Genomic DNA, 26,235 nt, shown 5'->3' on the forward strand with positions numbered 1-26,235 from the left:
AGAAACTGGGACGGCGAAGAAAGAAGACACAAAGCGTGACGAGACGGAACGAGAAGCAAAGAGCATCAAAGAGGCTGAGCCGTCAACACCAGAACCAGGGAACAAGACTGAGGAAATGTTAGATAACGCAGAGGTGGAGGAGGAGGAGGCGACAGCAGTCAGAGCAGCAGTAGCGGAGATGAAAGAGGAGCCCACAGTGGAGCCTGAGGCCCTCAGCTGCAATGAAGCACCTGTGACTGATGCAGAGAAGCACGGAGACGGGGAGGCCATGGTCGGAAGCTCGATAGCTGAAGCCACGGTGGAGAATTCGAGCAGTTCGTTGGAGGGGAGCAGAGACACCACAGTTCGCTCTGAAAACCCAGCGGACGTGATTGATGTAATAAGGGCAGACGAACCAGAGAAAGATGATGACAAAGAGGAGGCGACAGGAGATGCCCACAGTGTGGAGGCCAAGACGGATGAAGAAGGACAACAAGAGAGCGTTAAAGACAATCAGACAAGTACCAAGAGAGAAGAGGAACACAAGGAACCGGTCAAAGTAAATGAGGGAGAAGATGAGGCAGAGAAGGCCGAACCTCAGGGAGATATGGTGGGGGGTGAAGAGGTAAAACAAGACGGGTTACAAGACGTCAACAACGTAGAAGATGAAGAAAAGATTAAGAAAATAACAGAGGAGGTGGAAGGAAGTGTGAAAGACGTAGGAACCACTGGAGAAGGGGCTGAGGACGATGGAAAGGCTGGAGCAAAGGCACAAGAGGACGGAGGGGAAGGACAAGAAGACAGAGGGGAGGGACATCTTGATGAAGGAGATAGAATCGCAGGTGAAGAGAAGGTCAAGGAAGCAGAACAGTCAGAGAAAGTTGAGGACAACAAAGTTGAGGACAGCAAAGATGAGGACCCCAAAGATGAGGACAACAAAGTTGAGGACAGCAAAGATGAGGACAGCAAAGATGAGGACAACAAAGTTGAGGACAATGAATGTGGTGAAGCTGATGAAGAACAATTAGAAGAAAAAGTGACAACATTTGAGAAGATTCTAGAAGGTGAAGAAATATCTCAGTCTACTGGGGAACAGCCTGAGAAAATGGCAGAGGAAGAACATAAGAAAGAGTTCATGTCAGATGACAAAGCAGAGGATGAATCAAACGAGGCGACAGCTGAGGAGGAAACAGCTGCAGAGATCGTGGACGACGTTCCAGAGGCTGAGAATGTTCAGAAGGTGAATGAAAAAGATGGAACCAATAGTGAAAAGGAGGAGAGAGACACGACGGCCACTGAGGTCGATGGTGGAGAGAAAGAGAAAGCCACTGAAGCACAGAAAGAAACCCAGGAGGACGAGACAAGCTCGACAAAGACTGAGGGACTCAATAAAATGGAGAACGGAGAAGGTACTAAAGACTGTGGAGAGAGGAGCGATAAGGTGGATCAATCTCCTGACACAGATTGGGTAGAAAAGGGCTCTTCTAAGACTGAAGATGCCAATGTGGATATCCAGCCTGAGTCCCGTCACGTGGAATCAGAGTCAGCGACGACGTCTGTTGTGGAGGTCAAAGAGGAGGTCAAGGCAGACTCCGAACTCAAGCGAGATATGAAAGACGACACAGAGGAGCCAAAAGATCCCGATGAGAATATTGAGCCCACGGACGGCAAAGAATCCGCCCCCGAAAGTGAAGACAAAGACACAGATGTGAACATAAAGAATGACAACGTCCAGAATAATGTCAACGAGGCGACGGTTGTTTCGTCAATGTCTCAGGCCCAGTCTCAGGCCCAGTCTTCAGAACATACAGCCGACGTTGATAACATGGCCCATGAGTCGGATGGAAAGAAAAAGGCACCCGACTCAGAGATGGACAAACCCCCGAACACTGACAGAAATACTGCCGATGTCGACCCGTCTGCTAAGAACGGAGCAACCGGAGCGGACACAGAGGAGGCGAGTAAGCCTTCCGAGGAGGGTGCAAGTGTGCTTCTGAAACCCCAAGCGGGATCATCAGGAAGAGATGCAGATCACCCAAAAGACAGCGGTGCAGAAGATAAAGAAGCCGACATTCCTGGGAACAGTGACATGACGCCAGAGTCCTTGGAAATAGAAGACAACAGGGATCTCGTTAAAAACTGGGTGAACCTGCATCAAGAGTCAAAGTTCTTTGAGACGTTTGTTGAACCTCTGGATGACTTGAGGGGGTCGACTTTGAACAGCACTGAGGCCAGTGACTCTAACCGGAACACAAAAGTGATTGAATCTAAACATGCAACAGAGCCACCAAGACCAGAGAGTCCAGTTACAACACTGCAGATGTCCAAGCATAGGACTGATGATGCAGATCCCATAACAACTGAGTTTGAGGACAATACCAAAGTGGAGGCCCTACAGTCAGACCTTGGGAGTAATCGCTCTAAAGGTAATCACGATGAAAATGTACCTATTAAAGAGACACTGCAAATGAAGAAGACTGAAGTCACTGATGATTTCACACCCATTACGGAGATTGAACATAGTGGTGAAGACGACACAACCAGGCCAGCGAAGGAAGAGACGAGTTCAGAGGAAAACAAGCGAACCAGTGGAATATCAGAAGAAGACAAGGACAAAGTTGTAACGATAGAAAGGGAGCCTGAGCAAAATGAAATCTCCAAAACGGAGGTCAAAAGCATTGCAGATACTAATCCTTCAGTGGCCAGTGTCAAGCCTGACAATGTCCCAGAGAGCCCAATAGAAGATGATGGAACCAATGATAAGCCAGGGCTGGATGAAAAACAAACAGCTGTTGAAGACAGAGATCCCACGCCTCCGTCCAGAACCAAGGATGGACCTCAAAAGCATGTGGAGAGTCCAGAGAATTTCTCCAAATCTTCTCCTAGCGACCCGACAGTAGGAGAACGTGAAGATACCAAAGACACAAGTGAGCAGAGAGAAGCGAGCGCAGAGGTGGAAGAAATAACGGATCTTACGACAGCTTCTAAGTCAGATGGTGGCTCTAAAGGTGATCACGGTGAAAATGTACCTATTAAAGAGACACTGCAAATGAAGAAGACTGAAGTCACTGATGATTTCACACCCATTACGGAGATTGAACATAGTGGTGAAGACGACACAACCGGGCCAGCGAAGGAACAGATGAGTTCAGAGGAAAACAAGCGAACCAGTGGAATATCAGAAGAAGACAAGGACAAAGTTGTAACGATAGAAAGGGAGCCTGAGCAAAATGAAATCTCCAAAACGGAGGTCGAAAGCATCGCAGATACTAATCATTCAGTGGCCAGTGTCAAGCCTGACAATGTCCCAGAGAGCCCAATAGAAGATGATGGAACCAATGATAAGCCAGGGCTGGATGAAAAACAAACAGCTGATGAAGACCGAGACCCCACGCCTCCGTCCAGAACCAAGGGTGGACCTCAAAAGCATGTGGAGAGTCCAGAGAATCTCTCCAAATCTTCTCCTAGCGACCCGACAGTAGGAGAACGTGAAGATACCAAAGACACAAGTGAGCAGAGAGAAGCGAGCGCAGAGGTGGAAGAAATAACGGATCTTACGACAGCTTCTAAGTCAGATGGTGGCTCTAAAGGTGATCACGGTGAAAATGTACCTATTAAAGAGACACTGCAAATGAAGAAGACTGAAGTCACTGATGATTTCACACCCATTACGGAGATTGAACATAGTGGTGAAGACGACACAACCGGGCCAGCGAAGGAAGAGACGAGTTCAGAGGAAAACAGGCGAACCAGTGGAATATCAGAAGAAGACAAGGACAAAGTTGTAACGATAGAAAGGGAGCCTGAGCAAAATGAAATCTCCAAAACGGAGGTCGAAAGCATCGCAGATACTAATCATTCAGTGGCCAGTGTCAAGCCTGACAATGTCCCAGAGAGCCCAATAGAAGATGATGGAACCAATGATAAGCCAGGGCTGGATGAAAAACAAACAGCTGATGAAGACCGAGACCCCACGCCTCCGTCCAGAACCAAGGATGGACCTCAAAAGCACGTGGAGAGTCCAGAGAATTTCTCCAAATCTTCTCCTAGCGACCCGACAGTAGGAGAACGTGAAGATACCAAAGACACAAGTGAGCAGAGAGAAGCGAGCGCAGAGGTGGAAGAAATAACAGATCTTACGACAGCTTCTAAGTCAGATGGTGGCAGCCAGGGAGACTCCCAGGGTCAACCCAGATGGTCAACAGGAAGTGTCAGAGGAACAGGAAGTGTCAGAGGAACAGGAAGTGTCAGAGGGACAGGAAGTGTCAGAGGGGACAACAAGGTGGAGCTGATTGAGGACATAAAACAGACCGTCAGTAAAGATCAGTTGGGCACATCGTCGGTGGAGGAGACCACACTGTTTGGACGCACCTCGTATCCACAGCTGACCGCTGCACGGACAAAGAGTGGCTATTAACACATCACACCATAGACCAGCACTAAGGTACGTCTCTCCGTTTTCACATTTTAAAAGTGAGAATTGACACTTTTATCTGGGACAGAGTATGCTTTAATTCTGTTCTCTTTTGTACAGCGCATGTATGACAATCAGATGACCACATGATGACCTGGAAGTATCTTCTTAGTTATCGCCAATGGCCTTGAAATGACATGAACTGTGATGTGACACATTGGGTACTCGTTAGTTCTTTAGATTTAAATGTGTCAAGCCTTTTGAGATCAAATGATTTGAGGATCATCGAGATCAAGATGGCTCTACGGAAGCCATGAAGTGACATTACGTCTGTGTTTACAATGGAAACCTAATCGGTCTTTATCCTTTAATAGGGTAAATTACATAGCCTATCCCTTACTATTATTGGTCACAACACTGAGGCATGGTTTGTGAGGGTATCGTTCACGGGTACCGTCACTGGTCCCTGTAAACAAATACTCCCTTCACTCACGCCGCAGAAAGGGTTGAATAATTCATTGCCGTCAAGCCTCTCCCAGGTCCCAGGTCAGTTTGCCCCAAAGCACCTGAGCGACACACTTATTACATCATGCGTATTGACAGCTCGGCTGACGGATGCACAATAGCACCTTGGCTTTGATCACGAGAGACCTCATCTTGCACAGGAGGTCACAATGATACGTGATACGTGATTTAATTTCCATTTGACATTTTAATGAATGCTTTGATATTCGTTGACTCATAATTTGATGATGCATCAAACTGAATATGTTGTGCTAAGGAGGGAATTAAATCAATATCTGCAGATGTCTAATTAGTTATCTAAACACTGGTAGAATTGTTGATATGTAGCCTACAATGTAGGCACTGATTTGTGTCACTATCTGCTGCTAATACTACCTCTTGCATGAAGCATTCTGATTTTTCCATTGCCTTTCCCTGGGATTTTGTAATTAGTGTGTTTTGTGAAGAGTTATATTTATCAAATCAACTGGACAACTAAATGCTTGTGGGATTTGACCAATTCAGAAATAAAAACACAAATTACTTTCAGTTTCTTTCTTTTTTTACATGAAGTTATATATACTGTATATATTATAGTTATATACACTAAGTCCCAGAAGTATTGCATACAACGATTGAGGCTTACACAGTTTTTATTTCAACAATATGCAGACAGTATACACACCATAATAATATATATATAAACATGGCACACAAATATTTACAAAATACAAAAACCCACAACAACATTTTAGATATTATTTATAATACATTTAATTGGAAATGTTACTCAATAAAGATGTTTGTAATAAAAATAAATGTTGGCAACCATTCAAAGTAAGGTGTAATGCGTTTAAAATTTATCAACTCTCATGCTAACATGGCTACACGTGGTTTCAACTATTTATGGTAACCCTTTATAAAAAAGCTAAATATGAATATAAAAGCTAAATGGACAGGCCACCTCACTGTGGAGTAAAGTGTAATATAACTGCTGCTAAACAGAGAGACAGAGCCCAGAAACCGGGGTCTGGTTTTGTGAGCCAACAGTGCATGATTACAGTAATGCAAGAGGAGCTTCGAGCCATATCAGTTACTGTCTTCAAGGCTTCCACTGCTGCTGAGGGACGTGGTGTGGAAGCGCATGGTGCTCATTGGATCAGAGACGTAGCCTGGTGAAGAGAGGAGGCAGAGGTGAAGAGACAACTCCACTTCATCACGTTCACTGTGGTGGAAGGCCGACTGGCTTCCTCCCTCAAATACACCTCCCCCATAGGGAGAGGTAGTAGGTGTAGTGTCCCGCGCGGTCCACCCGTATAGGGATTTATCATTGGGAAAATGTATTATCGGCTATTGTAATAATTCTGCCTCATGAACATTGGCAAGCTTTCCATTTTTTCAAAAGATTTGTTCCCTTCTATCACTAACATTATTGTTTAAAGGTCCCATGTTTTGCTATTCCTTTCACTATTTGGGCAATGTTACACAATTCCTGTGAGTCTATGGAACACATCTGTAATAAATTTTTTCAAAAAAATTCATTGTTTTGTATTTCTAATCAAGTACTCTAAAGCAGCATTTTTCCACTTCAAGATTTCAAGCTGTTTTGGGCAGGGCTCCGCCCATAAGCGCTTTGAGTGACAGTCACCCACACAGCGTGATACATGTATATGAGAGAGCGAGAGAGAGAATGAGCAAGGGAGAGAGAGGGAGAGAGAAAGAGGATACATTGCTCCGTGCGCGCGTGTGCGCTGTGTGAGCGGCTCGAGCGATTGTCTGTAAAATGCAGATGTGGACCGTGGAGAGAGAGAGAGAGAGAGAGAGAGAGAGAGAGAGAGAGAGAGAGAGAGAGAGAGAGAGGAGAAGGAGAGTCAGGGACAGGAAGACCGCTTCCGCATTATTCCCACTGCTCCATTGTCGAGCGAATTGTTGATTCTCTCTGTCGGCACCCGCGCACATCAACCCGTTTGAGGAAGTGTCAGTATTTGCACTTGCTCTGTTGTTGAGTGCGCTACCATAGAGGGGCCGTTAGCTATGCAGATGAGAATTCTTGGACGTCACAGGTACGCGAAATTCAGAATAGCTTAGTTCAGTGAGGGATGATCTAGTGACCTGGGACTGATGAGCCAAAATGAGAATTAGAGACACAGACCCCATTGATACAACCCCACATTGCTCAAAAACAATGCTAAACACTGGAAAAGGCCATGTATAAGACACAGGACCTTTAAGCATTTTTGGTTGAAATAAAGTTAGTTATAAGGTTGTTTAATTTGTTGTTAAAAAGAATAACTACACTTACCAGTAGAACACCTACACGCGGCCATTGTGTAGTTTCTCAGTGAACGAAACATAAACGTTGTTATTTTGCTACTTTGACGATTAATTGCGAATTATTTCACGTTGAGCTATAGATTGCGGATGAATACACACAGAAAGGTACACCATGCCAATGTTCATGCTTTATTTGTTTTAAACGAGACGATTTAGAAATGGGTCCATTGGAAATACATTGCAATTTCAAGTGGGGTGGACCGCGTGGGAAACAACCATGACGTAACCACTACACCTCCCTATCGTCTACCATGTCTACCCCCTCCGAGCTCACCCCTCCTCCCTCCCTCACTCACCCCAACCAAATCTACCCTGTCTCTGACCTGGGCACAACCCCTGTTCTCTTACTATAAAGACCCACATTTCACTTGATTCAGGAGCTCTATGGAGGATACTGGGCCTGTGTTCTGGGGTCATCCAGCCTAACTGTGGTCAACTCTGTTTGAACTAAAGAAACCTGTGTTAACCAAGTCTATATTTGACTTGAGTACATCCTTACTCATGGTAAATTCCTCCACATCACACACACATTATTATTCCAGATACTAGCTAATATCCAGGTTACGGTCTTAGTCAGGTTACGTCTCTATGCATCTTCATATCTTGGTCACTAACATCCCTGTATATACATGACTTGAGAACACAGAATATTGTGAATACCTGCATGGAAACCACTTGTACACAGTAAATGAGATACAGTGTTTACATGCCTCGGTGTCCCGGGCTGATATTGGCATATTCATATCCACATCCTATTTGTGTTTCCTGTAGTAGCAGGGGTATGAACCTACCCCAGCTATTATAAATGGGTTATGGCATGTACCTATGGGTTATGGCATGTACCTATTCAAAGACTGAATAACTTGTTATAATTAATCATATCTGTGCGTGTATGCGCATGTAAATGCACTCTAGGGCTGACCCCTATTAGTCGATTAGTCGACTAATCGGTCGAAAGGAGCCGTAGTCGACTGGCCAACCTCTTAGTCGAATATATAAAAAAATATATATATATTAAAAAAAAAAAATCATTCTTTCCAAAAGAAAAGAGGCCTAGAAGCGTGGCTAACGCTAATGGCATGCATACCAGAGGCTAACTGCCTACGAAAACAGGCACAGAGGCACTGAAAGAGGATTTCACCCATCTAATGAACACACTAGACAAATATCAAGATGTATCCATCAGTGGACCAATTGCATGCTTTTGCAGAGGACAAGAAGCCTTCAGTCAACTCCTTCAGACATTAAGCACCCCCCACAGCCCAAATGGAATGATAAAAAAAAATATATATATATATATATATATTATACTTTTTTTTATTTTTATTTTTTTTTTAGTCAACCAATAGTCGACTAACGGCACATTTTGGCCAATCATAGTCGACCATCCAAATCCTTAGTCGGGGACAGCCCTAATGCACTCACTGATGATCGGTCTACTCAATTGCTGTGCACAAAATGAATCCATAATATAATAACTTTGCCTTTAAAAGAAACAACAACAACTCTCATGTCGGTGGACAATATGCATTTGCACACAAACCGTTGCGGTCGATCGGTGGCAGCTGCATGTTCCGCCTCAGCTCCTCCAGAGACTGGCCTTGGGACGCGCCTCGCCCCTCGCTGGAAATGAACGATAAGATGTCACCATCATTATTCATATTTTTATAGAATTCTTTTATTTAGCCTTTATTTAACCAGGTTTGTCCCAATTGAGATCCAGGATCTCTTTTACAAGGGAGACCTGGCCAAGAATTAGCAGAAACACAAAGTTTCAACATACACACATAGACATTACAGATAAAAGTAACGTTACAAAATGGTAAAATAAAACATCTGCACACAGAAAACGTGGTTACTTACAATAGGCTTCACCATCAGCCTTAAATACACTCAGTGTTACCAAGCTTTGGATCTTCAGATCGGACTGGAGATTGTTCCATGCAGTAGGTGCGGAAAACCTAAAAGCTTTCTTTCCCATTTCTGTTCGGAAATTTTTGTTCGGATATTAATCCCAATGGCCTGCAGTAAGAACAATACTAGATACGGCAGCGCAGAAAAGCCCATTACGCTGTGATCAGAATGGAAGACAGACGAGGTGGGTTGGGACAGGGGCAGGTAGAATCCCATACCTGACGTCCTCTGCTGTTCAATCTCACATTGTCCGTATTCACACGCCGGCCATTTTGCTATTATGGCATGCTCAGGTTGGGATTCTTGGAAAGGGATCATGACATAAGAGCAAAATGGCTGCCGTGTGAATATGGTCAATGCAGGGACGCGGGAAGGGGGGGTGCGGGGGGTGCTGCAGCACCCCCTCTCAATTATTGCAAAAAAAAAAAAAAAAAAAAAATGTATGGCAGTATTTATATATTTGTATATACTGTAACTGTATAACTGTAACACTGTATATTATAAGTTTATCCTGCTCAAAGCACATCACCATTTTAATATTGTGTGTATTGAGCCGTACTGTATTGTAGCCATTCTCCAATCTGTTAAATAAAGTTTTCATTCATTCATTACACTACTGTATGTACACAATCATACGTGTAAAACCGAGTAGATTTTCGAGTGATGACAGACTGTCACAGACTGATTGAATGACAGGTGAAACAACTAATTGTATTCACCTCCTGTCTCCCGCCCTTCCCACGCGCCACAAACCACTGAGCTACTGTGATACTAACTGGCGATAGTAACTGGCGCCGCTCTGATGGCTGCCTTTCTGATCGCTCCGACGAGACTGTGCTTTATTTTGTTAATTTTTATAGTATTAGGAGTTTTATTTGCACCAACTGTTGGTGCATTATATGTGTATGACCGTCAGTCAATCATTGACATTGGATTAAGAAAAACTTACCGTTTGGATTGCTCTCTGGATCGGATCGCTGAACAGCAGAAATGGCCCGCCGAGATCCTTTGTTATGCCGGCCATGGCCAAGACGCCAAGAAGCCGCCGCGAAGACGAGGAAAGAGAGCCGGGGTCCGGAACAGACTGAGGTCCAAACGACACAGAACCACATTGCCCAGCATATTGTTGGCCAATGTGCAATCGATAGGAAACAAATTGGACGACATCAGAGCAAGGATCCAATTCCAGAGGGACATTCGGGATTGTAACGTCCTCTGTTTCACAGAAACTTGGCTGAGTCCAGATGTCCCGAATCATGCAATAGAACCGGCAGACCACTTCTTCGTTCTACGCAAAGACCGGACGGCATTAGAGTCATTAAAGAAGAAAGGAGGCGGCATTGCCTTCATGATAAACAAGGAGTGGTGCGATGTAGGCAACACAAAGGAAATGTCTAACCACTGCTCCCCAGACCTGGAGTTTATCACGATAAAATGTCGACCCTTCTTCCTCCCAAGAGAGTTAACGTCCATCATCCTCATCGGAGTGTACATTCCACCACACGCGAACACTGAGGTCGCACTTTCAAAACTTCACGACGAGGTAAACAAACTCCAAGCAGCTAATGTTGACGCTGCCATTTTGGTCTTGGGGGATTTCAACAGCGCGCGTCTTAAAAAGGTGCTGCCGAATTTCTATCAGCATGTGACCTGTCCCACCAGAGGCGAGAACATATTAGACCATGTATACTCGCAATTTAAGAATGGGTACAAGTCACAGGCTCTTAGTCCATTCGGTAAAAGCGATCACGCCGCCATTTTCCTTTTGCCTAAGTACAAACAGAGTCTCAAGCGAACGCCGGTGGTCTCGCGAGAGGTTAAGCGTTGGGCCGTGACGTCAGTGGAGTCACTCCAAGCAGTGCTGGGAAGCACAGAATGGAGTGTATTCCGTGATAACACAGCCAATATTAACGAATACACCGAAACGGTGATTGACTATGTCTGTACTCAGGTAGAAGTAATAATCCCCACCACCAAAATTAATATCTACCCAAATCAAAAGCCCTGGGTAGACAAATCCGTCCGTGAGGCTCTGAAAGTGCGCACATCAGCATACAACACCGGGCTGGTGACAGGCAACATGGAAGAACACAAGATGGCAAGATACAACGTCAGGAGAGCAGTAATAGAGGCAAAACGGCGTTACAGGGATAAAGTTGAACTTCAGTTTGAACAGGCTGACTCTAGAGGCATGTGGCAGGGCCTCAGAACAATGACAGACTACAAAGGAACCCCCCTCAAACTGAACAGTGACATCTCCTTAGCAAATGATCTCAACTCCTTCTATGCGAGGTTTGAGGCTGTGAACAACAACACCAGCCTACAAACCACGGCAATGGGGGGGGGGGGGGTCTGCTGATGGAGACTCAGTGTTCAGGGTAACAGAGCATGAGGTGAGACGGATCTTTAAAAAAGTGGATATCAGGAAGGCAGCAGGACCGGACGGCATCCCCGGCCGCGTCCTAAAAGTCTGTGCCGACCAACTGGCCCCGGTATTCACTGACATCTTCAACCTGTCCTTGGAACAGGCCGTCATCCCCACCTGTCTGAAGAAGTCCACCATCATCCCTGTACCCAAAAAATCTACGCCCGCTTGCCTCAACGACTACCGCCCTGTAGCCCTCACCTCCATAGCCATGAAGTGCTTTGAGAAGCTAGTGAAGGGCTACATCTGTTCCTCCCTCCCCATCAACCTGGACCCTCTGCAATTTGCATATCGCCCCAACAGGTCCACGGAGGACGCCATAGCCCATGTGCTGCACACAGCAGCATCACATCTGGACAAGAGGCAGGGGAACTATGTGAGAATGCTGTTCATCGACTACAGCTCAGCATTCAATACCATAGTCCCCTCCAAACTCATAGCCAAGCTCAGGGACCTGGGCTTGAACTATGACCTGTGCCAGTGGGTCCTGGACTTCCTGACGGGCAGACCCCAGGTGGTAAGAGCCGGCAACTGCACCTCCTCATCCATCACGCTCAACATAGGGGCCCCCCAGGGCTGTGTTCTGAGCCCCCTCCTCTACTCCCTGTACACACATGACTGCGTAGCACAGCGGAACAACAACACCATCATCAAATTTGCTGATGACACAGTAGTGGTGGGCCTGATCTCTGCCAACGACGAAAGGGCCTACCTGGAAGAGGTAGAGAACCTGTCACAGTGGTGTCAGGAGAACTGCCTCTCCCTGAACGTCAGCAAAACAAAAGAGATGATTGTGGACTTCAGGAGGTCGGGGGTCAAGGACTACAGCCCCCTCAGCATCGACGGGGCACCAGTTGAGAGAGTGAACAGTTTCAAGTACCTCGGAGCCCACATATCCGAGGACTTGACATGGACCACACACATTGACAGTGTTGTGAAGAAGGCACGACAACGCCTCTACTTCCTCAGGCGCCTAAGGAAGTTCCAAGTCAGTCAGAAGATCCTTAGGAACTTCTACTCATGTACAATAGAGAGCATCCTGACCGGCAACATCACCTCCTGGTTTGGGAATAGCACTGCAAAAGACCGTAGCAGACTACAAAGAGTGACACGTTCAGCCGAACGCACAATTAGAGGGGGGCTTCCCACCCTCCAGAACATTTACAACAAGCGGTGCAAGGGGAAGGCTAAGAGAATTATTAAGGACTCGAGCCACCCGAACAACTGCCTCTTTGAACTGCTGCCGTCAGGCAAGCGATACCGGAGTCTTATGGCGAGCACAGAAAGACTCAGAAGGAGCTTCTATCCCCAGGCCATCAGGCTGCTAAACGAACAATAATCGCTAAACGAACAATAATCACTATGCAACAACCATCAAATGCACACAGCACACACACCCACACGCACACACTCACTCAAACAAACAACACACTGCAGCACCCACTCTCCACACTTTAGATCACACAAACACACTTACACTTTATATTTATTGATAAAGGATTTGCACTACAACTCGTACACCTACTGTGAATTGTACCTAAACTGCACCTCGTCCATTTATGCCTTGCACTATATAGTATTGTATATTAGTACACTGCACAGTATTGTATATTGTATGGTAACTACGTCTACGAACATTGTACATATGTCTAAACTGAACACTGTGACCTCTTTTTTTACTTCTAATTTTTACTATTTTTACTATGTTTTTATTTCATACTTATCTTGTCATGCACAGTCTCTGGAGCGCAACAGTAAGAAGCATTTTGTACAAAAGTATTCTGTACTTCTGTATGACAACTATTAAAGAAACTTGAAACTTGAAACTATACAGTGCTTGCGCAGTCAGTCGATTTGAGCTAGTAGTCAGACTTTGCTAGCACAGAATGTCTCACTCGCAGAAAAGAAAAATATCAGATTTATTTTCGAAACGTCCCGCCGGTCCCAGTGACAGTCCCACTAAATCTGATAAACGTCAGAGAGAGACAGAGACGACAGGTTCAGCCTCAGCATCAGGTATTGAAGAGTTAACTGAGTCTGTTCCCCTATACCCCCCCTCGGGCGCCAGGGGCTTCCACTGAGGGGTGATGCAAATAGGGATGGGGTGTTATGGCAGCTCATGATGGAAAGAGTGCGCACCGAGTCTGATCCCGAGTTGAAGAATTGGCTCCAAAAGAGAGACAACTGGATGTCCAACAACATCCAAAACGAAATCTTACAGCTGCTTGCCCATGATATTCAGCGACAAATTAGAGGCAAAGCATCCAAAAGCCCAATCTTTGGCTTGAGCGCTGACGGAACCACTGATGTCACTCACTGGAAAAGAACAATTCTCGTGTAATATACAGTTAGCCGATGACAACTTGGAAGCTCAGAACTTCTTTTGGGGTTTTTACAATGCCCGGCCCAGACACAACAGCCGAGACGCTGTTTTTGTGTATAAAATACTTTTATGCCTCGACCTGCCCATGGAGAGGCTGATAGGATACTGTTTTGACGGGGCCAGCAACATGTCTGGGGGGTACAGGCTAGACCAGGGGTTCCCAAATTTTTCAGGCCGCGACCCAAAAAAAACGGTGTCAGAGAGCCGCGACCCCCACTATTATAGGAGGTAAAAAAATATTATTTTAAATGGAAATGTATGGTTGAAACATGCAAACGTTCAAACGCACACACACTAATAAGCATTGGAGGCTTTTAACCAGGGCCGGACTGGGGAAATCATTCAGGCCAGGAAATATAGCCCCAGTCAGGCCACTTTTTAAGCAGGGGGTCTGGGGGTCCCCCACCAGGAATTTTTTTGTTACAAAGACTTAATTTCCTGCATTCTGGTGCAGGCATTTTTTTTATTTGTACCCTTTAAATGCCAGTGTTTGTGATGGCATCACAACTTATTGTTAAAAAACAGGCTAGCATATGTATGATTAGCAACAACACAGATTTTTATGGATTTTCAGTTTTTTGTAATTGATAAATACAATATTTTATTCAACTTCAGCCCTGATCATAACACCACATATTCATTTTATAATTCTAACCCTTTAAATGCCAGTGTGTGTGATGGCATATATTTGCAATATATCAAATGCAAAGTACATTTTTCTGGGGGGGATTATTACAGGCTAGCATGTGTCAATGATTAGCAGTTTTTCGTAAGGATCCCGCCTCCACCAATCACATGCGGCTCCCTTTGTGTGTGTGTGAGAGCAAGAGAGAGAGAGAGAGAGATAGTTCTCCAACTTGTGTGAGTTGCAGTGATCTCCTGGTTGTTCCCCACCTAGGTTATCTAACTATTGCGCTGGTGCAAATAGAAACACTGGCCTGGCCTTTCTCGATTCTGTGGGTGGTGGTGCATGGCTTCTAAGTTCAGTGGCCTGACCGGATTTTTATTTTTTTTTTTATCTGGCGACCCCCCAGCACCCCCTGCCGTTTTATAGTTCCCGCGTGCCTGGGTCAATGGCCTGTGTAGTACGACCCAATAACCCGCTTTTAACTTGACATTCAAATATAAACAGAAACATAAACATTCTAAATGAACCCAAGGTTATTTCCCATTGCAGTGTTTGCTAATACAGTAGTCGACAGGGAATATATTAGATTAGATTACTGTAAATGATGAGAACTATTTTATTGCACTGCACTATTGCATCATTTTACTCTGTCTATTCTATTTTTACTAACTATTTTATTGCACTATTTTACTCTGTCTATTCTATTTTACTCTTTTTATTGCTGTCTATTTAAAAATTGCCATAGAATCAAACCGTAAACAAAGAGGCCTATTAAGATGTTAGTAAAAATGTGATTTAATGTTCTATGCCTTACCATTATTATTATTATTATTATTATTATTATTATTATTATTATTATTATTATTATTATTATTATTATTATTATTATTATTATTATTATTATTATTATTATTATTATTATTAGATTAGATTCAAATGTATTGTCAACGAAAATAAGTTTGGTATCCAACAAGAGTGCAAATGTAACAGTAAAGTGCAACAGCAATATATAATGTTCAGGTGATTAAACTGGGTACAAAATATACAAATTGGTAGTCATACTGGCCAGCAGCGTAACTAGTAAGAGTTAAGTGTTTCCCATTAATTACCTAGACTGTGGCAGCCCGCCACAGTCTAATTAGTCCCACCACAGTTTTATAATGAACCAAAAAAAAAGTTATATAAATATATGTAAATATAAAGTTTGCCAATAGGGATGTATCAGTAGTATTGGCAGTGGTAGTAGTCGTAATAGTAATCCAGTATATATTTTTTTTCCTAAAAAAATAAACCAGTTCAACACACTTTTGCTTAATTTCTTTGATGGCTCAAATGAAACCTCTCCTCAAGACACCCCAGCCGTTCCATGTATTTGTTAAATTCCACCACCAGCACACCCGATTCAACTAATAAAGGGCTAGTTAAGTTGAATCAGGTGTGCTGGTGGTGGAATTTAACAAATACATTGAACGGCTGGGGTGCTTCGAGGAGGACTAGTCGATTTTGTGTTTTGAGCACAAAGTTCATCATAGATCTAGCCTCTTTATTTTGCTCTCAAAGTGCACCAGATTGAGGGGCCGAGGTTCACACACCATCTCACAAAATCCTGTGGGAAACACTGTAGGATATGTAAAGATATAGATTTAGTATCTACAGATATGGAAAAGGACTATGTGCATATAAATAAATAAACTCTGGTCCAAACTGTTCCCTGTAGCAACGCGACGCCAGTGAAACCGTCTCTATACAAAATGTATGAAACTTTCGGATCAAGCGCCAGGTTATTTGGGACGAGCCAAACACCAGCCTGCAGCCTCTTGTTGCTGCGTCTCATAGAGACTGTTACCAGGCTGCCTCTCTCCTAGTGCCTTTTATTACACACACACGCACGCGCGCGTGCACACACACACACACACACACACACACACACACACACACACACACACACACACACACACACACACACACACACACACACACACACACACACACACACACACACACACACACACACACACACAGGCCACAGTGAAGGCCTTAGTTGCCTTTTATTACCTACACACACACACACACACACACACACACACACACACACACACACACACACACACACACGCACACGCACACGCACACACACACACACACACCTTCTTAGTTCTCAGTCAGAATGTCATGAATGTTTTATTGCATGTGCTTTCTATTGTCTCCCGGTCTCGTATCCGAGCAACTCTGCTCCTCACTGTTGCAGTAAAACGCTGCAACTGATCTGCATGTTTGTTACTTTGCCAAACAAGGGCGCAGAGGGTGGGGTTGTTATCGCTGCTGCTACAAAGCTTGTTGTGAATCAGAACAGGCCCAGACGTGACATTTCCCAGAACCCCCTGCTGGCGTCGGCTGCGTACGTAACCTGACTGGAATATAAAACACTGGTTTATAGGGCGACTTGAAATCAACAGTGAAAACTCATGTCCTTTGGTGACGTCTGGGGTGAAGCCTTTTGGTGAGCAGCGGTGTTCACTGTTGTATATTGAGTTGCCTTGGACCTTACCTCTGGCTGTAGTGGTCTGAGGGGATGCTCTGGCTGGGCTCCCTTACCTCTGCCTGTAGTGGTCTGAGGGGATGCTCTGGCTGGGCTCCCTTACCTCTGCCTGTAGTGGTCTGAGGGGATCGATGCTCTGGCTGGGCTCCCTTACCTCTGCCTGTAGTGGTCTGAGGGGATCGATGCTCTGGCTGGGCTCCCTTACCTCTGCCTGTAGTGGTCTGAGGGGATCGATGCTCTGGCTGGGCTCCCTTACCTCTGGCTGTAGTGGTCTGAGGGGATGCTCTGGCTGGGCTCCCTTACCTCTGCCTGTAGCGGTCTGAGGGGATGCTCTGGCTGGGTTCCCTTACCTCTGCCTGTAGTGGTCTGAGGGGATGCTCTGGCTGGGTTCCCTCCCCTCTGCCTGTAGTGGTCTGAGGGGATGCTCTGGCTGGGCTCCCTTACCTCTGCCTGTAGCGGTCTGAGGGGATGCTCTGGCTGGGTTCCCTCCCCTCTGCCTGTAGTGGTCTGAGGGGATGCTCTGGCTGGGCTCCCCCATACCTCTGCCTGTAGTGGTCTGAGGGGATGCTCTGGCTGGGTTCCCTCCCCTCTGCCTGTAGCGGTCTGAGGGGATGCTCTGGCTGGGCTCCCTTACCTCTGCCTGTAGCGGTCTGAGGGGATGCTCTGGCTGGGCTCCCTTACCTCTGCCTGTAGCGGTCTGAGGGGATGCTCTGGCTGGGCTCCCTTACCTCTGCCTGTAGCGGTCTGAGGGGATGCTCTGGCTGGGCTCCCTTACCTCTGCCTGTAGTGGTCTGAGGGGATGCTCTGGCTGGGCTCCCTTACCTCTGCCTGTAGCGGTCTGAGGGGATGCTCTGGCTGGGTTCCCCCCGCTCTGCCTGTAGTGGTCTGAGGGGATGCTCTGGCTGGGCTCCCTTACCTCTGCCTGTAGTGGTCTGAGGGGATGCTCTGGCTGGGCTCCCTTACCTCTGCCTGTAGTGGTCTGAGGGGATGCTCTGGCTGGGCTCCCTTACCTCTGCCTGTAGCGGTCTGAGGGGATGCTCTGGCTGGGCTCCCTTACCTCTGCCTGTAGTGGTCTGAGGGGATCCTCTGGCTGGGCTCCCTTACCTCTGCCTGTAGTGGTCTGAGGGGATGCTCTGGCTGGGTTCCCCCCGCTCTGCCTGTAGTGGTCTGAGGGGATGCTCTGGCTGGGCTCCCTTACCTCTGCCTGTAGTGGTCTGAGGGGATGCTCTGGCTGGGTTCCCTTACCTCTGCCTGTAGTGGTCTGAGGGGATCGATGCTCTGGCTGGGCTCCCTTACCTCTGGCTCCAGAAGGCGTAGGCGCGGGAGTTGAGGGCGTACTCCAGCTCGAAGCGGGAGCGCAGGGCGGCCACGTTGTTCCGGCCGGGGCCCCCCCGCCCCGCCAGCAGGCAGTCGGAGGAGCAGGACGGGGAGAGAGAGCCGCTGCTGTTACTGGAGGCCGGGGACGCCAACTGTGGGGGGGCCACACACACACACGCACACGCACGTGCGCGCGCGCGCACGCACGCACGCACGCACGCACGCACGCACGCACGCACGCACGCACGCACGCACGCACGCACGCACGCACGCACGCACGCACGCACGCACGCACGCACGCACGCACGCACGCACGCACGCACGCACGCACACACACACACACACACACACACACACACACACACACACACACACACACACACACACACACACACACACACACACACACACACACACACACACACACACACACACACACACACACACACACACACACACACACACACACACACACACACACACACACACACACACACACACACACACACACACACACACACACACACACACACACACACACACACACACACACACACACACACACACACACACACACACACACACACACACACAAGGTGTTAACCCTTTCACTGCCACACGACAGAAGGTTAACCCTTTACTATCACACAACCGACGGCTGTCGTGTGGCAGTGGAAGGGTTAACCTTCTGTGTATTGTCGCAGTGAAAGGGTTAACCGTTTGGTAGTGCGGCGGTGAAAGGGTTAAATATCAGTGTATATATTGCATCCTTATTGCAACATTATATGAGATAGTATATACACAGATATATTTGACTGACGGATTATAATAAGCATGTTTATACAACAGGCCGGTCCGACCCACGCATTGTGATTGGTCGAGAGCGTTCTAAAACGTTGGGAGCAAATTTCCAAACAAACGTTATTTGGACGAACTGACCACATATTTGGAATCGAAATGGGTACATTCTCTTCTTGATTTTTATAATAATAATAATAATAATAAAAATAATGGTCCTAGGTCGTACATTAATTAAAACAGCGGTCCACCTTGGTAAATAGGTGGTCGGTCGGACCTACCCGTTGTATGAATTAGAATAATACGTCATTCGTTTGCGTTGCCAAGCTGGTTGATAGCCTACTCCATTTGAAATTCCATAGCAAAGATACATCTTTAGGAACTATTTTTCTACGCCAAGTTCACTGAAATCAATATAAAAGACCCTAGAATTGTCTGTATTCATCCTATATTTTTCCCGACGGTGCAACTTGCTGTATAAAAGCAATAATACACGAGTGATACACTGTGATGCCTACACCACTCGAGCTTCGCTCTCGTGGCTGCGGGCGCATCACAGACGTGGCAATATTCCTGATATTCCACCCGGTTCTCGTGCATTTTTATTACTTAATTATACTTTGATAAATAGGTCTCCATACCTCAACATTGCATAGGCATTCCTCCAGTTTGTCGACCACCTCAGAGAACTCAGGCCTGTCCTGAACCAGAGAGAGAGAGAGAGCAGACCAGGGTTATTTCTGGCACTCTTGAGGCCATGGTTACACAGACTGTTTTTGTTTTCGTTTTGTTGCTGTTTTGAATATGTTTGCTGTCCCTGTTAACACTTTCTATGCCACTCACGAGTTTTCTCGGAATTATTAATATCTCGTTGAAAGCCACTCACGAGATTTCTCGGATTTTAATTTTTTTTCTTTTTTTTAGCGATCTGAAATCATATTGCATCACGCAAGCCTACCCTAGTCTACCCGAGAGCCGCCGGCGATCAGATGTGGAAAAAAGCGCCCCCTATCGTCTCCCAGATGACATAAGGGATTTTGGAATGGACTCAATGAAAATGGATGGGGAAAAAAATCCTGTACTCCACATTTTCCAGTCCACTGATGCAGCCGGGGTTATCAGAGTTCATTCTGGAGCCTCTGAGCCCTGCGGAATCATGTGTTCTACAGTACACACGTTGGATCTATACACTTATCAATTTTTTCGAATGGTGATCAGGAATTGGAATATACCAGTTGGATACCATCTGATGTCAGGTAAGGAATCTATGTTATCAGTGTTAGGATAATCAGACTCATTTTGATGAAGATATAAGCTGTTTTGTGAAATGTCCTCTATTGGTTTCACTGTAAAAATCCAAGAGGAAATGAACACGGCGATTATCCGTGCGCGGCTCGAATGGGCGTGCGTGTACGTATAATATTGATCATCTAGCGTTTATTTGAAAACGATTCATAAATAGGCCGACAAATATCAACGTTCTGGAATATTCCAGTAAAAGACGATTATCATAGAATGGCCCAGAATGGACTGTTTTTTACCTCAAAACGGGTGCTTTTCAAAATGCTCTCAAACGGAAATGAAGCGATAAAAAAACAATCTGCCTTGACAGCACTGACTGGAAAAGGATTCTTTGATAAGCGACGGGCAGATTAGACACATAGCCATAATTTAAAACATAGATATTAACGATAACATTAAAGTGGATGGTGGCATTCAAGCGCTAACTCTGGCGCCACCTGGTGGCACTGAAAGTGTTAAATAGAAATGACGTTTTGGCAGGAAAACGCGTTGCCCTAGCGGCAGGGCTCTACAGTGCGACCATATTGCTCGCATATGCCCCTAAAAATATGTGTGTGCGAACCTCAAAAATCAATTACGCGCACGGTGTGCGAATGTGGGTAACAGCCTCTGTCGTACTTTTTATTTCTCCGCTGAGAATCGTTAAAAAACTACAAGTCCCACATTGCACTCAAGCCAACGGTCCAATCACAGTAGAGTGAAGTGACTGGTTTCATGGGAAATAAAGCAAATGACCAATCGGAAGCTCTCATTTTCCTTGTTTACTTCCTGAAACTCCGCCATTGCGATCAGGGCTCTCGTTTTCCGAGACACTAACTTATTATAGTCTCTCTCTTACCAATAGCAATAGATTTTAGAACACCTAGATTTATCGATAGCAATAGTAATATAACGTTAATGCAACAAAACGAATGCCTTGCTTTGTTAATCATAACGTTGATGCAGTAGCGTATGTCGGTGTGTTGGCTGTAACGGACATGACAATAACGTAACGTGTACACATTAAAATTGCGATAATCTATTCTAACATTTTCAAATCGATGCAGTTGAATTTCCCCCTTAGGATCGATGCATTGTTGTTACACCCCTACACCAAAGTCACTGGCCCACTGTGTATCTGTGTGTATAATAACTTGGCTAGCGTTATCAACAGCAGAGATGGGCAATAGGGTCCAGCTGCAGCGCCGGACGGCCGGCGTGCAAGCGGTGTGATGTAATTGGCAGACTCGACTGTCAATCAATGGTCTACCTGACACGCAAACTCATAAACAATGTTTCTGTACTGGAGGTGTACAGTATTTCAATAGGCAACCCTGAAAGGATTATTTTTCTAGAAGAGCAACACAGCCAAAACATAGGCATTGTATGCATAAAAGGGGCTAAAGTTAAGTGACTGAACCTTTTGTAGCAGTAGTTTGATTTGATAGTTTATTTGATAGGGACAGCACATGTTAATGAACATCAAGTACAAAATACAAAATGTAAACATGCAGGGTTGTAGCAAGAGCTAATTTACACGCATGCACGCACAGTACAAATATACATTTATTTAAAAAAATTTAAATAAACTCTTACTTGAAATATTTTCACTGTGCTCCTAAATATTTTTGGGTGCTCCTAAATTTCTTTGTGTGCTCCTAAATTTGTTCATTTAGGAGCACATGTGCTCCTTGGGAAAAAGGTTAGCGTAGAGCCCTGCCTAGCGGGAACGCTGAAAAGGGGTTTTCCTCGCCAAAACTCACCGACAACGTGTCGTGTAATCTGCGCGGAGCCGTTGTTGCTCAACGACCATGCGCAGTAGATACCGACATCTGCGTGCCCTCACCAATGTCCGGTGACAACAGAGCTGTCCCAAATAGCTGCAGCTACCATGTGTTGTCAAGTTATTGTTATAAGGACCCCAGTCCAAGCTACAACAGTCTGCATTCCCTTAACAATTGTTTGTATTGAGCCGTATTGTATTGTACCCATTCTGCAATATGTTAAATAAAGTTTACATTCATTAATTCTGCTAGCATTAACGATTGCATGAGCAGCTGGCTAACGTGAGCTAACGTTAGCTACCAGACCCTGTTAGCTCAGAGCCCCTCTTTCAACATAACAAGCATTAAACAAAATGGCCCAGTCATCTATTCACTTTTGTTTAATACATGAGGCGTTGTCTCTAATGTTATCTAGCTACTGATAGCTCCTGATATCATCCTGGTGCTGGCTGGCTAACTAACGTGAGCTAACGTTAGCTGCTAGCCACAATGCTATACTGTTATACTGGCATATTCACGTTAGCATGTAAGCTAACAAAATCGGCGCCGATGAGACTAAACTCCGCTTTTGGTGTTCAATTGTGTTGATGTTAGTTTTGTTTCATCAACAAATGAGAGGCAGAACACACAGTGAATGTATCCGTTTTGTTTATTGCACGTTCTTTGCTGAAAAATAAGTGCTACAGTGGCTAAATAGCTCAAGGAGGCATTTAAAGATGGCGGCTTGTATATATTTTTTGCAGGAAGTGTATTGGCACATTCAAGTTCTGATTGGTTGAAAATTGCCTTCATGTTCGCCATCTACTGCCACCTACTGCTTTGGCATTGTACTACATCACTGTGCTCAGGAGGCAAAACGAAGTGCTCAGGTTGCAAAACGAATGTCTAACTCGGCTGCCACTACGTTGCAACCGGGAAAGCGAAACTCATTTTGAAAACGAAACGAAAAACACCCTAGGTGTAACCTCAGCCTAAAACACACACCTGTGTGTAGCAACTATTTCCCTAGTGTTAGTGAATCACACAGCCACAGAACGAGATCTAGCTTAGCAAACCTGCATCCTCCAAGGTGTAGAACACAGATGGGACAGAGCTCATCCTCCAAGGTGTAGAACACAGATGGGACAGAGCTCATCCTCCAAGGTGGAGAACAAAGATGGGACAGAGCTCATCCTCCAAGGTGGAGAACAAAGATGGGACAGAGCTCATCCTCCAAGGTGTAGAACACAGATGGGACAGAGCTCATCCTCCAAGGTGTAGAACACAGATGGGACAGAGCTCATCCTCCAAGGTGGAGAACAAAGATGGGACAGAGCTCATCCTCCAAGGTGGAGAACAAAGATGGGACAGTGCTCATCCTCCAAGATGTAGAACACAGATGGGACAGTGCTCATCCTCCAAGGTGTAGAACACAGATGGGACAGAGCTCATCCTCCAAGGTGTAGAACACAGATGGGACAGTGCTCATCCTCCAAGGTGTAGAACACAGATGGGACAGTGCTCATCCTCCAAGGTGTAGAACACAGATGGGACAGAGCTCATCCTCCAAGGTGTAGAACACAGATGGGACAGAGCTCATCCTCCAAGGTGGAGAACACAGATGGGACAGTGATCATCCTCCAAGGTGTAGAACACAGATGGGACAGAGCTCATCCTCCAAGGTGTAGAACAAAGATGGGACAGAGCTCATCCTCCAAGGTGTAGAACACAGATGGGACAGAGCTCATCCTCCAAGGTGTAGAACACAGATGGGACAGAGCTCATCCTCCAAGGTGGAGAACACAGATGGGACAGTGATCATCCTCCAAGGTGTAGAACACAGATGGGACAGTGATCATCCTCCAAGGTGTAGAACACAGATGGGACAGAGCTCATCCTCCAAGGTGTAGAACACAGATGGGACAGAGCTCATCCTCCAAGGTGTAGAACACAGATGGGACAGAGCTCATCCTCCAAGGTGGAGAACAAAGATGGGACAGTGCTCATTTGCTCACAAAGGAGCACAGGAGTGGAATGAGTTGCCTTTGACCACCAAACAGATCTTGAACCTGTATAGTTTCAAGGTGAACGTTAGGAAATGGCTCCTAGAAAATGTCCCAGAGTAACTAAGGAAGGTTCTAGTTTTAATGTAGTGTAGTTTTAGTGTGTCTGTAATTTTTGTACATATTTTATTAATAATGTTGTATTTTACTTTTTAATTATATTTTTAGCAATATGCTGTAGGCTGATGATAATATGTGTCATATATGTTTATGTAAATACCATGTGCTGCTGAGACCAAGGACCACAATGGAAATAAGTGTGACTTTTTTGTGCTATCCTTGATCATTTTAGGATGCATGACTTGTTGTAACATGTAATGTATTTTAATAATTGTCAAATAAACTAAACTAAAAGTCCTCTCCAACACTCCCACATGAAGCTTCAAAAAGCTTTAGCTCTCCTCTCTCAGAACACACAGCCACCCCGGGGCCGTTCAATCACACATCACACCCCCAGACAGCGGCCAGGGGCCTGTGTGCTGTTTCTAAATCATAATCATCATCATCATTTTTTTATTATTCGTACATGGAATTGTTACAGTCCAACAGTGTCTTCATTCCATGGCCGAAAGGAACAGGAAGAAGAAAGCTCTTATTGTACCTGCCCCTACACACATACAGTACACTGATAAGACTGTTCATAGTGCAATGTTTACCAAACCAAACTAAATGTACATACTTATTATGCAGAAATGAAAACATCAACACAATTAAATTAACATAACAAAATTAAATAAGTATCTATCAGTTAAATTGCATATTTACTGAGGTTCATTCATTTATACACACGCACACACACCCCACACACGCGTATCTATATATTTTATAGTACACTGTTATTATTATTATTTTTTTAATCTTTTCCCCCCTCCTTTTTCCTCCGTTTTTCTCCCATCCCAATGTTAGTCGTTATCCCAATCCCCTTCCTGGTCGCTGCGCACCTACCCCCCACAGTCGGTCTGGGAGAGTGGAGGCTATCACATGCTTCCTCCGACACATGTGTAGCCAATCAACCGCTTCTTTTCACCTGGCAGCGCGGACTCTCACTGAGAGGGTGTAACGTGTGGAAGGATCACACTACCCCCCTTAGATCCTTTCCTCGCTGAGCAGGCGCCCCGACCGAACTGTAGGAGTCGCTGTTTACAACAACCAGGACCCACCCACCAGCTTTCCACCCCTAACACTGCCAATTGTGTTAGTATGAACGACCAGCCAAGCTCGTAGCAACGCCGAGAGCTGGGCTCGAACCCAGCGTCTCCTGCGTTGGTGGCGAGTGCCTTGCCCACTACACCACCTAGCCGCCCCGTATAGTACACTGTTCTAATAATACCTATATAAGGAGCCTGATGTGTCATGAAGATCAAAAACATTCAACAGAGTTAATAAATCGACATCAAAAAGGCCCTCGTTTCTTTATTTACAAGGTGAACTTCTCCCCGTTATCATGAATAACCAAGCGTCTAACAGCACACAGTGTTCTGCTTACAGGGCAGTATTATTATTATTCACAGTCTGACTGGAACTCTGTTGTAGAGTCCGCTTTTGAGCGTTTTGCAGGGTTAACATTAACGCTAAGCTAACAGCTAACGCTAGTTAGCTTAGCCTGTCCAGCAGCTAACATTATCCCATCGTTTGTGGCAATTATATTACATGTCATTGATCTACTGGTCGACCACGGCCGACTGGTTGGGCACCACTGGTCTAATAGAAATGAATGCATTCAAACAAGAAACTAATGTATAGAAAATAGCATGGCAAACAAAAATTGCCAGGCCTAATGTGAGCCAGGAAGTGCTGTGCGTTTGTAACGTGGCTTCATGTTTTCATCCACTTGTTTTTGGTTGAGGTCTGAACTCTCAAATTGCCCATAAATATCGTTTTTGTGGGTATTCT

At 45.4% G+C, this 26,235-nt stretch overlaps 1 protein-coding gene across 1 annotated transcript in view; it reads right to left on the reverse strand.

Moving 5' to 3' along the window:
- Nucleotides 1-5,682: 5,682 nt before the first annotated feature.
- tnni3k (TNNI3 interacting kinase) overlaps nt 5,683-26,235 on the reverse strand; it is a gene marked incomplete at its 5' end in the record, with an annotated part of 51,775 nt that continues 31,222 nt past the window's right edge. Inside the window, 4 exons of the mRNA XM_084309991.1 lie at nt 5,683-6,069; nt 8,775-8,854; nt 18,417-18,589; nt 19,877-19,936. Coding sequence (XP_084166117.1) covers nt 5,987-6,069; nt 8,775-8,854; nt 18,417-18,589; nt 19,877-19,936 — 396 coding nt within the window. The 3' untranslated portion in view covers nt 5,683-5,986. The remainder of the gene's footprint in view (nt 6,070-8,774; nt 8,855-18,416; nt 18,590-19,876; nt 19,937-26,235) is intronic.

This window comes from Notolepis coatsorum, assembly GCF_963971535.1.
Source record: "Notolepis coatsorum genome assembly, chromosome: 3".
Lineage (NCBI taxonomy): Eukaryota > Metazoa > Chordata > Actinopteri > Aulopiformes > Paralepididae > Notolepis > Notolepis coatsorum.